At 39.4% G+C, this 12765-nt stretch overlaps 1 protein-coding gene across 3 annotated transcripts in view; it reads right to left on the bottom strand.

Moving 5' to 3' along the window:
• Positions 1-12458, bottom strand: part of LOC149319336 (gamma-aminobutyric acid receptor subunit gamma-3-like) — a 490924-nt gene extending 478466 nt beyond the window's left edge. Inside the window, exons 1-2 of one of the 3 annotated variants that reach the window (XM_089511499.1) lie at positions 12238-12458; positions 1262-1410 (exon numbers count right to left, since the gene is read on the bottom strand). In XM_089511499.1, coding sequence (XP_089367625.1) covers positions 1262-1410; positions 12238-12290 — 202 coding nt within the window. In that variant the 5' untranslated portion in view covers positions 12291-12458. Of the gene's footprint in view, positions 1-1261; positions 1411-12237 lie in introns of those variants that run through there. The other 2 variants (XM_089511500.1, XM_089511501.1) reach the window with 2 other exon arrangements.
• Between the last annotated feature and the right edge of the window lie 307 nt (positions 12459-12765).

Genomic DNA, 12765 nt, shown 5'->3' with positions numbered 1-12765 from the left:
TTCATGTAATTGCGCAAAACTAGCAACTTTAAGTGAATGCGTTCTGGCCCCACTTTCTTTTCATTCGAATTTAAGATAAATTCCTCCCGTTTGATAAACTCCTGAGTCAAAACATTCAGTCCTGAAGATTCTTTGTTGGATTGGACCAGAGATTTACCTTGGCCTTCAGGCCCACCTCCAACAGTGGTCATTTAAATGGCAAGCTCATTAATAAGGTTGATTTGGGACTAAATCCAAGTGTTAGTCTAAATGGTGGGTTAATCCTTATGTAAATTTCATCAATTCAGTGGATCTACACTAGTTTATACTAATAATTGTATTTAGCTCTTTGTTATCACCAGTTACTGCCATTCATAAACTTCACATTTACTACAAGTCACACATTCTGTATTTTTGCATCTCACTGCCACTTTACTTCATTGTTTACATTTTTGTCCCTCATTATACTTGTGTTTTTGTGTCTGCATCTGTCAACATCATATAACATCACACACTGGAGAAGCTGGACTCTGCTAGTACATGACATCTTATACCATAATAAATTTGCTAGTCTTTAAAATTCCATAATTCTCTTTGTTGTTTTTCTTACATAACATTTTTCCATGCTTTGTTGGTTTTGCTTAAGTTACATTTTGCTTAAGTTATATTTCCCCCCCAGAAGTAAGATGTGATAAATAAGGTACACCTCATCCTTCAGGAAGATGCTGTAGCTTCCACAACTGTTTTAGTTACTTTTCCGTATCTTGTTCAGCCTTAAAATACCATTTTATAGACAGACAACAAAACCTTACAATACAAGTAAGGTTTTGTTCTTTGCTGTTAAGTCAACTTCGACTTACAGCAATCCTATGGAAGAGGGACCTCCAAGAGCCTTGGTCCTCAGCTGCCATGCTCGGATCTTGCAAACTCAGGAACATGGCTTCCTTGATTGAATCAATCCAGATGTAGTCATCTCCCTCTTTTTCTACTGCCTTCCTCTTTACCAAGCATGATCATCTACCAGTAATCTCCATGTGGACAGTCAGTAATTGAATATACTTTTATAATGATACTTACTGCTCTATTATTTGTACTCTCTATTGTCTGGCCATATGTAGTGCAGTTTATAGTCATCCTGTACAAAAACACAGCTTTGGGTATACCCCTTGAAGCATTCATTCACACTGGGTACTAAAAAACAAACACGAGCACAATTATCTGCAATAAACAATACAGACATTTGTCACATCCTCTGCAGAAAATTACAGAAAAAAGCACTCACTTCCAATGTCTGGCCGCAGCTTTTTATCATATTCTCTTAGCAACTTGTTTAGCAACAGTGTCACATCGGTGTCATGCGTTTTTGGAGACATTACCCATTTCTGGTTTGTTGTAAAATCCTCAAAGTCATCCTCTTCGACCTTTCTTGAGCTGAAATTCAAAAAAATAAACAAAGGAGGTAGCATTAATGGTAAATTTTACAATAATGCTCCATAGAACGTATCTTCCTTTCATCAGTAATCAGGGAAGCTTCTGATTTATTTGTTGTTTCATTCATGTGTGTGTGTTTGTGCATATCTATATATTCTTCCTGTCACACATGAAAGTCTAACTAGGGCACTCTAATGGAAAATAATTGCATAGTCTCACATCATTATTCCACACAAGACCATGAATCTGGGGATAAATAAATATTATTTTTCATCTTTATCTATGTGATGCCTTATTTTATGTTGTTGCTAACTTTAAAAAAATATTATATTTGTAAAGCATAATAGAAGTGCACAAGCAAGGTTCTCAGTTTTACTATTCCAATATAACAAATTAGAAAAATGAAATGAAGGGGGGGGGGGGGGGACAACCATGGTAATAATGTTTTGATAAAAGCTGACCATATGTTCAAATATAGGTCCATTTGTAATTTCATTTGTACATCATGCTTGCAAATGTTGCAAGCATTGTTAGATTTGCTATCCAATGAATCACAGGTGGAGTTGTTGCTAACCTTCAGTAGCAACCCATGCCAAATAGCACCATCAGAATGTCAAATATGGCTTCTCTGATACATGCCAGTTCATTTTTCGATAGTGAAAATATTCAGAATTCAGACATTGTAGTGTTTCCTGAATACCATTAAAAAGGTATTAATTGTTGTAACACTTCAGAATTCCAATACATAATGAAGGGTATCTTAAGGGTAAGAAACTAAGAATTAAGAAGTTGAATCAGAAACACATTGATTTGAAACCTAAGAAAAGTTAATTTATGGACATTTTCAGAAGAGGTTTCCCCATCTGTTCTTGATACTGAAGCTATCTACAACTGTCACCAAAGTTCTCCCTATGATGGAGAACACTTCTGAACAAGGATGGGTGGATTTAAGGATTGCTAAGTGGAGGAAGAGAGAGGGAACCTTTACATTACATCACATTTTAGTACATTAATTTAAGTTAGTGTTCAGGTCTGATTGGGGAAAATTACGCCCCCCCCCCCCCAGCAGCCCTGTCCCAGGAGGATTCATCGTTTTACAGAATGGTTTGGGAAGTGCAGGTGGGATGAAAGAATAGTATACTTTCCTACCCTTTTCTGAAATTAATATTGCCTATGCATTTCTGTCAAAAATTGCAAGATGAGCAGTCCCCATCAGACCAAATAAGATAGGATTCCCTTTCATCTCCTGCTGTGTTCCTAAATACCCTTCCTGTTCACTCATTTTGGGGTGCTCCAGATCTTGTCAGTGCATTGTAAAGTTAATGAAGCAGTCATCAATTGAAATCAACTCTTCTCATCTCTTGGATATCAAAACAAATCCTCCACTTTGGAAACCCTCTCAGGTGCCTCTGAAGAGCTACAAGCTTTTGTTTGCCACTGAATCACTCTGAATTTTAAGGTCTATATAGGGTTGGAAAACATAACTTCTTTATCATACTGGACCCACACCCCACTGTGTCCAGTGACTGTCATCATCAAGCTTTGGTATGAGATGCTATTCTGCCCTCTTTGTGCTTACCACTCTGTTCTTGTTAGCATCCCAAGACTGGCACTGTCAAAACCCACAGTTTGAGCCATTCCAGCATTCCATGGACCCTTTGTCAGGACAGGATTGTAGCTACAATCCCTCAATCCAACCTGCAAGCTCCTCTATCCCTTTTCACTTTTCCACTTCGGTTAGCTTTGTATGCTGGATATAAGAGTAAATTACTCTTGTATGTGTATTCTTTATACTTCCAAATAAAAGTTCTTTTAGTTCACCCACACCTGGAGTCTCTATCAGCCAGTACTGGTATAAATTGGTGCTTCCAATCCTAAGGTTACCCTCCCTTTTACAAGCCAAGCAACATTCTCCAACATATTAAAGATAGACTGCTTCAAATAGTGGAGGTTCTACAAGCCTCATGCCTTTGTAGATAACAGAGGGGAAGCTGTGGGATTTGTGGCTTTGATGCCAAAATCACTTGGTTGACTTAGGTAGGTATTATGCCACTCAATTAGGGAGCATAAAATCATTTGCTGTTCCACTTCAGGCAGTAAAATGTTATGGTTAGATAACTGTTTCATATTCACTATCACTACTTAGTCACATTTTTGACACTATTTCCACAATTGTAATTCACCCTCCAACATACTTTATTAGGCATCACCTCCATGGGGAGTAGGGGGCCATTCTACCAATGAACACAACATGGCTGAATAATGTTTTTGTCAAGTTTCGGGGAGTCAGGCTGGAAGAAGTTACTTAGTCAAGGACTAAGCTAAGTATAAGCTGCTACAGGATTCTGGCCTCTATTTTTAAATGTTCCTTTTTCTTTTAAGAGTCCCATTATGGGTAGTGAACAAATGCCATAGGGAATGGTCTGCTGTGATTATTTTCTATTTGCTGGAGAGTTCTTATTCATTGAAAAATGATGCCCTCTGTGGATTCTGAATTTATGCTATCACTTCTATTCTCTCAGAACTCCAACTCATTCTGCTGCATTTCTACATTGGTAAACAAGGCAAGTAGAACATGATGGAAAGAATATTTTTTTAAAAAGTTGGGAAAAAACTGTTTTTAAGTGTCAAGAAATCCTGATGAAGAGAATCTGAATTGACAATGGGACATATTCTGCACAAAATTCACACTTGATTCTTTTGTACAGATAATGATACCTTCTGCAAAGGAAATAGCATTTTCTATTAAAAATATTATTTTCTGTGCAGATGCTCTAATTGGAGACTTATTCTGCACAACATTCACACATGATTGATTTTCACAGAGAACAGCACTGTCTGTGAAGGAAACAGCTTTTTCAGTGCATATTTTTTTAAAAAAATAAGAAATTAAATCTGTGGGGATTAAACCATTTAATAGAGAATATTTAGAAATATAGTTTAGCATAGGAACAATAAATACCAAACCTGATCTTTGCCAAAAGACCAAGAAGACTTTTTTCTCCTTTTTTTAAAAAAAATCCTTTTATGAGTGTTTGATTGTATTTTGTATGCTGTATTTTGCTGTTCTTATTCTGGTCTGTGACAGTAATAAATATTTTTATATATATATATATATATATATATATATATATATATATATATATATATATCTACGTTTGTGTGGTAAAGACCATTTTCTGAACAGGAACCAGCATTTTCTGTGTCAAAAATAATATTTCTCTTCAGAAATATTGTTTTCTTCACAGAAAATTCTGTTTTCTCTGCAAACCAATCATCTGCAAATTTTGTGCCAAGTAAGACCTGAATTGCGAATAAGCTTCAAAAACAGCACATTTTTTGAAGACTTTCTCCCAGTGGGAAGAAAATTGCTAAAATTATTCTCTGTTTTGGTTGAGAAGAAAATTAGCAAAGAAACTCCTGCTGTGAAAATTGTAGTTCCAGGAGGAACATAATGTCTGCCATTCTTGTACCAGAGCTTCATGGCAGGATAGGAATCTCAGATCAGTAACAGAGCATGTACTATGAACATAGAAGGTCTCAGGAGGTTCTGTCTTTGCACTCCAGGTAAAAGGATAAAATAGTTGAGAATAATAAAGACTTCTACTTGAGTTGTTATTAAACACAACAGGCAATAACAGGCTTTGTTGTTATATGCCTTCAAGTCATCTCTGACTTATGGAAACCTAATGTGAACCTATCACCGGGTCTTCTTGGCAGAATTTAATTCACAGGGGGTTTGCCTTTGCTTTCCTCTGAGACTGTAACTTGCCCAAGGTCACTCAGGGGTTTCCATGGCCAAGTGGGGATTTGAACCCCAGTCTCCTAGAGTCCTAATCCAAAAATCAGTTACCATGCTGGTTCTCAATACCGGGCTAGACCAGAGATTAAAAATGTTATTTTGCACTACATATTCAAGGAGTAGCCATGCTGGCCATACAGGGAAATACAGTGAAGCTTCCCAAGCTTGAATGCTATATCCTGTGCTTTTAGTAGTCCCAAGGAAGGTATCACTGTTTTATGGATCTTGGATTTTGGACTACAAGTCCCAGAGTTTCCTGCTGGATTCTTTTGGAAATTGACATTCCAGAGTCAGTTGTCCAACTCGATAGACCAATATTTCACCTGTGACAAGGCAACTACCTATGGAGAAAACATGATTTCTGTTGAAGGCATGCTTTTTTTTTAATTAAAAAGAAGACATTCTCAGATGGGCTTAAATCAGTTGTAATAATTGTGCAGCCATCCAGTTGTCATTCGGCAACAACTCTCATCAGACCTATCCATTGTAGCCAATGTTAAGGAAAGAAGAACTCTGAGATCTATAGTCCAACAAGATATGAAGAGTGACATTATTTTGTTCCCCTGATTTAAAGTATGTGTCAGTTTAGAGATGAGGAGCCATGCTTGGCATTTAAGTTCTCCTCTGAATGCATACAAAGAAGGTCTGCAGTTATCAATGCCTTCTACTGAGCAAAGGCCCCCAAATCCTGAGCTTGCTTATTCACCATTACCCCCTCCCATTTTGTCCATCTCTGAACATTCTCCCACATTTCCAGATTTGTTAATGTTCTGATAATCTCTCAGCGCTTGCTGCAACATTGTTTTATTTATATGTTGTACCAGCCAGCAACTGGACGTGAGAGTTGCCTAAGTTAAATTACAGTTTAGTACATCTGGGATATTTGAGCGTTCTTTCAAAAAAAAGAAAAAAGAAAAAAGAAAGAAAAACAAAAAGATGTGCTAGGAAGCTGCATTTTGTTGCTCGTGGCTCTTACTGGTTCATTTGTAAGACTGGTAATTTTTTCCTCCAAATGCTGACACCCATGATTTATCAGGGTACATTAACTAAATTATTTGCTTTCTGAGATGAGTTATGAAAGGGTACTGGGCAAATTTAGCCTTTCTTCATTTGTGTGTCTCCACTGATACAGGCTTTCAGGCAGAGCGGTCCTGGGTAGATGAAATATAAAGCTCTGACATCCCTGCTTTCTTTCAATTGTGCTCGCAGGGCAAGACTTTGGGGCAGAAACTGAGGGCTCCATTCAGCAGAATGGACAGGATAACATCCCTCCTAAACACACAGACACACACACGCCAAGTTGAACATGGTTGTGCATTGGACTATGACTCTGGAGACCATGGTTCAAATCCTGGCTCAGCCCATAGAAGGTCAAGTCATACCCTCTCAGCCTCAGAGGATGGCAATGGCAAAAACCCCTCTGAAGAAACATGCCAAGAAAACCTCATGATAGGTTCACCTTAGGGTCTTCATAAGTCAGAAATGACTTGAAGGCACACAACAACAACAACAACAAGCTGAAGAGGTTCTAATCACAAGATCCATCACTCCAGAGTCCAAAATAACTTACTCCACCACACAGGGCCATCCCTGTTGTAAGGCAAAGTGAGTTGATTGCCTCAAACAACAGATCTGTGGGGTGTCATGAGAGAAGAGCAAATTGTCACTTGTTTAATTTGTTGTTATTATCCTAGAATCTTTTACCCACATTGCTGACTTCAGGCATGACTGAGCCATCCCTGATCCACTCCTTCCATTATATTTTAAAAGGGCAAATAAAGGTATCACCACGGGATCAGCTTTAGAATTTGTTGGGTTTTTTAGGGTGAAAATTTGAAGATACGAAACTCAAGTGCAAACAAGGGGGTCCAATACTTAGGGAAGTAGAGTCTGTGTCACCATACACTAAGAACAATTTTCCTTAAGATTTAACTTCTCTGACACCTGATAAAGCAATCTGTTTGACCTCAAACTGATAGGCATTGCTTGTTACAGCTTCTAAAGTTATTGCCATACCTGCGAATACTGAGACTTTTCCAAAATATTAAATGCATGCTTCCATCATAGGATCATCATACTGGATAAAATCCAAATACAGTTTTCAGTGGAGGTGCTGTATAACCTCAGATAGAAAAGTCTAATTCTGTTTTATTGCCTTTATGCCCAAACATCTTACTGCTACTCTGGTGAAGTGGCTCACTTTTCATCTACATACACTTCTTAATGTCCAAAATATAAACACCATGACAACAATGCAGTACCTTCTTTCCCCCTATATGCTACTTTAACATCTTTGCCTATTTAAGGAGCCTGTAAAGCTTGCAGGTTAGTGTGATGCAATCTGCACCTTTTGGCTGGCCCAAGAAAGGTATTGCCACAGAATAGATTTTGGATTTTCTCCCTCCTCCCCAATGAATGGCCAAAATGCTTTCTGCCTGAAATGCTTTCTGCTTGGGTCATATTTGTAGGAAAGAACCAAATTGGTGGCAGATATCCTGGGTATTTATGATCCAAGTTCCTCATAAGAGGCTCCTGAGAAATAATGGAGTTTGGGAACAGGACTTCTTATGGATTGGAAAACGGCGAAAACAACAAGATGCAAATGGTGAGATTGACTGTAAAGAGAAGTAAGAAGCCAAGTTCCTCCAAGCATTTGTATTTATAGTAAGATGAGAACATGGATAAGTTTCACTTGGTAAAACATCCCCCCTTTTTAAAATATGATAAAACCTCAAGGTCTTTTCATCTTGAATATATTAAAAAATGTAAATGTTTATCTATTCTTCTTAATCAAGTGAAATGAAATTCTTCTTCATCCGCCTTGGTCAGATTCTGTAGGGACAGCTATTCCCAGCAAGGAGAGGACTGTATTGTTCTTGTCTGCTATATTATTATTATTATTATTATTATTATTTTATTTATATACCACCTTTCCAAAAATATCAAAGCAGTTTACAAAATTACATAAAAACACATAAAATGCAGAAACAATTTACACAAACAAATAAATAAAATATCTAAACAGTACATAACGTATACAAACTAAAATTCCATCCCTCATCCCTTAACTAAAATACAACTATCATTAAACATTAAACAAAAGTATATAAACAATTACATAAAGTACATAAATGATTTGCATAAACAAATAAATACAATACCTAAACAAAACATAATATATACAACTAAAATTCCATCCCTCATCCCTTAACTATATCCTATATTTCTCTCAATCTCTCTCTCTCTATATATATATATTAAGTGAAAATCATCTCAAGAAAAAAAAAGAGGTGGTAATCTTAATTTAGCCCAGAAATGTGACTGAATATACACTAAAAGACTTTGGAGAGTTAACCATCCAGTAAATACACGGATGGCTAAATTTGTCAGTTTTGGTTTCTCCCTCATTCAGATCGTATAATTTTCAAATTCTTTCCATGCCAAATGTGAAATAATGAGCACATTTAGGTAAATCCTGATCAAAGTTGAACTGAACTGGAATTTTCATCCATCCTCCCTAATTGTGAGTGGGAGGTAGGAATCCTTGATATGTGAATGACTTGGAGTCAGAAATTAACAGTGAGATGGCACAGTTTGGAAAAGTGAAATCCAAGTAGGCTATAAAGAACTCTTGTTGTTGTTGTTGTTGTTGCTGCTGTTGTTGTTTTCCATTCACCTGTTCCTAACCAGGTGAATGGAAAATTCACTGCTAGTGTCAATGGAGATAGATTTCAGCATGAACACTCAGCCACAGTAACACACCATTGGGATCTGAAATGGTTACAACAAACCTAGGAACAGACTTTTAATAAGTCCTTGTTAATATGCAAATGGACTTTAAATTTCATGGACTTTTTCCAATTGCCACATGGCCAGAGGAGGGGGGCCAGCCTGCCAAAGATATCCTCCCCATACCATCTTAACTAAAGACAGAAACAACAAAATGCAGGCATCTTACTAACAGATGTAATTTTTCTCCTGTTTGGTATGTAACATCTTTCCTGATGAAGAAGCCAGTGGAGCTTCGAAAGCTTGCAACAAGTTTATTGTGCATTTTGGTTGGCCAGTAAAAGTATCACTGTTAGGTGGATTTTTGTTTGAATTTATTAAATGGCCAACACAGCTTACCCCTCCATACTGACTTCAAATAAATTAATGTTGTGGCTATGTCTGGAACAGTGTATACAACTCTGGATTCGCCATTTCAAAATGGATACCATAGAGATGGAAAAGGTTCAGAAAAGAACAAGCAAACAGATCAAGGGAATGGACAGTACCTTCCCTATCAATAAAGGGAAAATGAGTTCAGAGAGAGGAGGATTTTTTTAAAAAAAGTAATGTTTTAAAACTGTTATTTAGTAGTGTTTTGATATTGATTTTTAACTATATGTGTTTTATTGTATTCTATCTTTTGTAAGCTACCTTAAGTCCCAGACTGAGATAAAAGCAGGATATAAATAAATAAGGGATGGATGGATGGATGGATGGATGGATGGATGCAGTGGACAGGAAAGAGTATTTTCAAAGAGAAGTAGATGCAGAGGAACTTGTGTCCTTCTCTTACAATGCTAGGACTCCAAGTCCCCCAATAAAAAAGACTGGGAGGACAGATAAAGTCTTATTCAAATAACGCACATTTTATTGATGGATTTCACTGCTACAAAATAAGGCAATGATCCCAAGTGGCTTGGGAGTTAGACAAATTGATGAGGACAGTTCGAACAATTAGGCATCTTTCCAATATATTGAACCTCCATATTCAAAGACATTCAAGCTTTCAGTTTCAGCTGGTGGGGGCACATGCAACAGGGGAACATTGTTGTCTTTGGGTAGGCTTCCGGGAAGGATGATGCTTGACTAGAAGGAGTAGGGCTCTTGCGTTATGAAAGAGCTGGTTTTTCGCAAATGGTGCACTCCAGATTTTACTTCCGGGGTCCTCTTTTAGGAGTTATTGTTTTGATGTTGTTGATTTTGGTTTCTGCAAAACTTAAAAGCCAGGCAGAAGTGTCAGCTTGGTAGAGGGCAGAGGAGATAGAGATGAAGAATCCAGTTCCTAGTACATAAATCCAGTATTTTAGGTAAAAGACTGACAAGGAAAGGAATCGTGTGATGAGTATGGGAGAGTGAGCAGATGATAGTAGCATAGTAGCATATCTAGGGTAGGTTATACCCTGTTAGCTACATTCATCAGGAATCCCAGTCACCAAACCCAATGTATAAGCTGCCATTGATCCTTAGAACACAGAACCTCAGTCACATCAGTAGACTTCCCCAAGCTGGTGTCTTCCAGAGGTTTTTGGACTTCAGTTCCCACAGACCTTCCCTTTCATCATCTTCATTGGAACTGACAGGGGATATAGTCCAAAATATCTGGAGGGCACTAAGTAGGGAAGGGCTGACTTTAGATAATCCCTGTGAGCCAATTTTGCCATTTCTATCCCTCAAGTGGGGAGCACAGATATTTGTGTAGGCTCACTGTGCATCCCTACAGTATGTGACAGTAGAGATACATGAAGATAATTGTTTCTTTTGGATGATACATGAAAGAGGTGGATGGCAAGAATGGCAAAAATAAGGTAAATGTGCACCCCAACCCAGCATTGTGAGCCTGAGATGGGTGAAGGGCTGCAAATATACTCTTTACCAATTATTGTTTTGGGTGCTCTTGAATTTGGGTCCCAAATCCAGCCATCCTTTACCAGTAATATGCGCTTAAGACATGCAGTCTGTGATATCTGAGTTCATAGATACACACTTTGACTCTAATATAAACCTTTCCATATAAAAGGTGTTTGCACATTACACATGTGGTGAAAGAAAAAAGAGGGTTGGGGACGGTAGGCCCCACAGCTGTTTTGTATGTTAATGGGAAAAGAAGTCAGCCAAAGGATAATTCTCATCCTCACACATGCAGCTCAGCAGCTGATCTGTGGGCAGACCACAAAAAAATCTGACTCCGCTTGTCCAGCTTTCTGACAAATTTGTTGAATTTCTGGTTAGACTAGAACAGAACAGAACAGAATTTTAAACTGTCGATACTGTGCTTAATCTGTGTTTTTTACTCTTTTTCGTTCGGCATCCTCTTTTCATCTGTGCTGGTCTGTGGCCGTAATAAAGATCCTGCTCTATGCTAATCCTGGGGGAGATATATATATATATATATATATATATATATATATATATATATATTTTATTGAAATATATCATAAAATACAAATAGGAATACAATTCTTATCAACATCTCAGATTATCTTCTTGTCTTGTTGGTTTTAAAGGGTTAGTTTTAAAGCAGTCCAACTGCACCACTATAAGGCTGCTTCTATGTCCTGGGGAAAATTTGGAAGAGAAACAAGTGTAATACCATCTTTGTTAGTACTTGGAAGAGAGACCCCTAAGGAGTCTCCAGAGCAGTAGGCTACACTTAGTGGAAAACCAGAGCAAACCTCCCCTCAATAAACCCTGTCAGGAAGGACCCTAGGATAGGCTTTCCCTCTGCTGCAATGGACTTGAAGGCACCTGACAACAACAACAGCAGCAACAACTCAGTCTCCATGGAGGAATTAGAGGAGAAGAGTGGCTTCCACTCTGTCTCCTGGTCTGAACTTGAAAGGAAGAGGCTTCAAGTTGTCCAAGGGGTTGAGGCTCAGCTTCCAAAAGCGGTTCAGCACTCTGGACAGTTCCCCGGTTCAAAGCTGAGCTGACTGAGGAGGAAAGCGAGACTTTGCTTTTCTCGACGGGCTTCTTCTCAGGCTGCCTCCACACTGGAGAGAGAACCCGATTTGACATCGCTTTAACTCTTTGTCTGGCTCTTTGCTATGGCATTCTGGGAGTTGGAATATGTTTTGGGGCCCACAATAAACTCCAACTCCCAGAATTCCATAGCAAACAGTCAAACAAAGAGTTAAAACGCTGCCAAACCGAATTATTTCTCCAGTGTGGATGCAGCCTGAGTCGGTCTGCCTGCCTGCCTGCCTCTAGTTCCACTTCCCAAAAAGGGATCATTCCACCCAAAGGGGGGCACTTACCAGGCTTGGAGGACGGAGAGGCAAAAGACGCCCAGGAGCAGCTTGGCGGACATGGTCCAGAGGAGAAGCAGGAGGAGGAGGAGGAGAAGCCCGGCGGAAAGTGGAGGAGGAGGCTGAAGGCAGGGCGCGGGAGAGCAGGGGGTCTTCCGCCGGCTGTCTTCAGACTCCCCCCCAGCGCCAGGTCCCTCCTGCCGGGCCCCAAGTCTAGGATCCAGCCCCACCTGCCTCCTCTCCGCTCTGGTCTCCTTTTCTCCCTCTCTCTCTCTCTGCCGATCAATAGCCCCAGGGCAGCCCGGTCCTGCTAGGTGCTCTTGCTCCGGCCATGGGTCTCCTGGGCTGGCAAGAGGCAGAGGGCAGGGATCCCCTTCCCAGGCGCCGGCGGAGGAGGAGAGTCCTCCGAGGAGGAGGAGGAGGGAGAGGGAGAGGATCCCTCAGCCCGGGCGCTGGATCTCCCCCCGAGGAAGGAGGAGGAGGAGGAGGAAGAGGGGGTGGGCTCAGCATGGGAGAAGCAGAGGCTCCGGGAACTCC

The sequence above is a fragment of the Sceloporus occidentalis genome, unplaced genomic scaffold, assembly GCF_023333645.1.
Source record: "Sceloporus occidentalis isolate IW3139 unplaced genomic scaffold, rSceOcc1.0.p SCAF_2, whole genome shotgun sequence".
Lineage (NCBI taxonomy): Eukaryota > Metazoa > Chordata > Lepidosauria > Squamata > Phrynosomatidae > Sceloporus > Sceloporus occidentalis.
Note: the sequence above shows the minus strand (reverse complement) of the source record. Positions and strands in the feature narration are given on the sequence as shown.